The sequence below is a fragment of the Lupinus angustifolius genome, chromosome LG19 (assembly GCF_001865875.1).
Source record: "Lupinus angustifolius cultivar Tanjil chromosome LG19, LupAngTanjil_v1.0, whole genome shotgun sequence".
Lineage (NCBI taxonomy): Eukaryota > Viridiplantae > Streptophyta > Magnoliopsida > Fabales > Fabaceae > Lupinus > Lupinus angustifolius.
The window spans coordinates 1,944,724-1,946,445 of NC_032027.1; the positions used below are offsets into that span (position 1 = coordinate 1,944,724).

The 1,722-nt window shown below is 31.2% G+C and overlaps 1 protein-coding gene across 1 annotated transcript in view; it reads right to left on the reverse strand.

Moving 5' to 3' along the window:
• Window positions 503-1,722, reverse strand: part of LOC109333895 (purple acid phosphatase-like) — a 6,256-nt gene continuing 5,036 nt past the window's right edge. Inside the window, exon 5 of the mRNA XM_019569477.1 lies at window positions 503-508. Within this exon, the coding sequence (XP_019425022.1) occupies window positions 503-508 (6 nt within the window). The remainder of the gene's footprint in view (window positions 509-1,722) is intronic.

Sequence of the window (1,722 nt, forward strand, 5' to 3'; positions counted from 1 at the left end):
GAAAGGATAGGAGATCCAAGTAGGCGATTTAGATATGTCAAAATAAGGTTGTTAAGCTCATAGGTGCCTAGAAAGAAGCGGCTTAGTTCAGTTGTAATTGGAAGTGTGCATGTATACAAACACCAATTTCAATAGTGAAGAATAATTTTTGAAGATGAGAAGGGGAGGCCTGGATGTAGTTTGCAGTGAACTAGAAACGAACCAGGATAAAATTTTCTTGTGCACAATTTTCTATCCCTTATCTCCTTTACTTTCGATCTTTACATTCTTGTTAATTTATTAATTCAGAGTTTCCTGTTATAATTTGTGTTGTTATCATTATGTAACGTTTTTAATCAATTGATTGTGTAAAGATTGGTAATCGCTAACTTGCTATGCAAGAAATCTGAAAATCAAGAAGTGTAAGATTCAGGATAATCGATTATCCATAAGCATAATCGATTAAATCCAAGAATTGCTTAATCGATTAAAACCAGGCTTAATCGATTAAGTGCAGCAGTTTTCAGATCTGCACAAAATATCGGAATAGCAAAATAAGTGATTCGCTACAACTATACACCCACTATAGGTGTGTTCTGACCTGCTGGTATCCAACACAACATGTAAGTACAAACTCCTTCAGTTTTAATGATTTAATATTTTTTGTGATATTCTTCATGAAACCTTTTTTATTTGGGAAATTATTTTTAACATCAAGTCAAAAATTTAAAAAAAAGTTCAACGAAAATCCCCAAATAAAAAATGTTTCAAAAATTTCCATTCTTAAAAATATTGAAGAACATACATCATTGTTGATTCTCTTTGAATTTTCATGATAAATATTTATGTTGGTTAAGTGTTGAACATGATTGAAACAATATGCATGTGAAAACATTTCTAAGATAAAAAGCTTGTGTTTTGAAATAGAAAATTTTTATAGACTTTTTTCTTAAACAAGAATTTGGTTGACTCATGGAATTTATGACCAAATATGCCTAAACATGACTTATTCATGATGTTCATAAGAAAAAAAAATTAGGGCCATGGTTTTGACACAAAGTGTTTGAAAAAATGACCCAACCAAATGGTAAAAATGTAGGAAATTGATATTTTCTAGCCAAAATCATATTTCAAATTTCAAAACCTCTAACCATATTATATCATGTTTTCTGCATGGGATTATTTTAACTTGGCTTAAAGACTCATTTCAAAAATTCCTTAATGAGAAAAAGTCGATACATGCTCAAAAACATGACTCCTTATAAATTGTTTGAATTTTGTCATGTATCACCATTTTTTCATGAACAATATGCCTTAAGAACATCAAAGAATTCCATTTTGATGTGTCACTTAATTTTTGGGGTTGCTTTGTGTTGGATATCAGCAGGTCATAATACACCTAGAAGGGGGGGGGTTGAATAGGTGTCGCGGATCACTTGTTCCGCTTTTGTTTATGCTTATGGATAGTCGATTATACTCACACTCACATAACTTGATTATTTGATTTCTTGTTCAACAAGTTACCAATTACTCAATCTTTACAGAATTAATTGATTATTGAGATTACAAAAAGACAGTAAACATATTATAGCATATAACTCATATTAACACAATTAATCAACAAAGTAAAGACAGAAAGTAAAGAGATTAGGGATTATAAAGAGGTGCACAAGGAATTTTATCCTGGTTCATTTGCGGTCCACTGCAAACTACATCCAGGCCCCCTTCTGATTTTGGGAGATT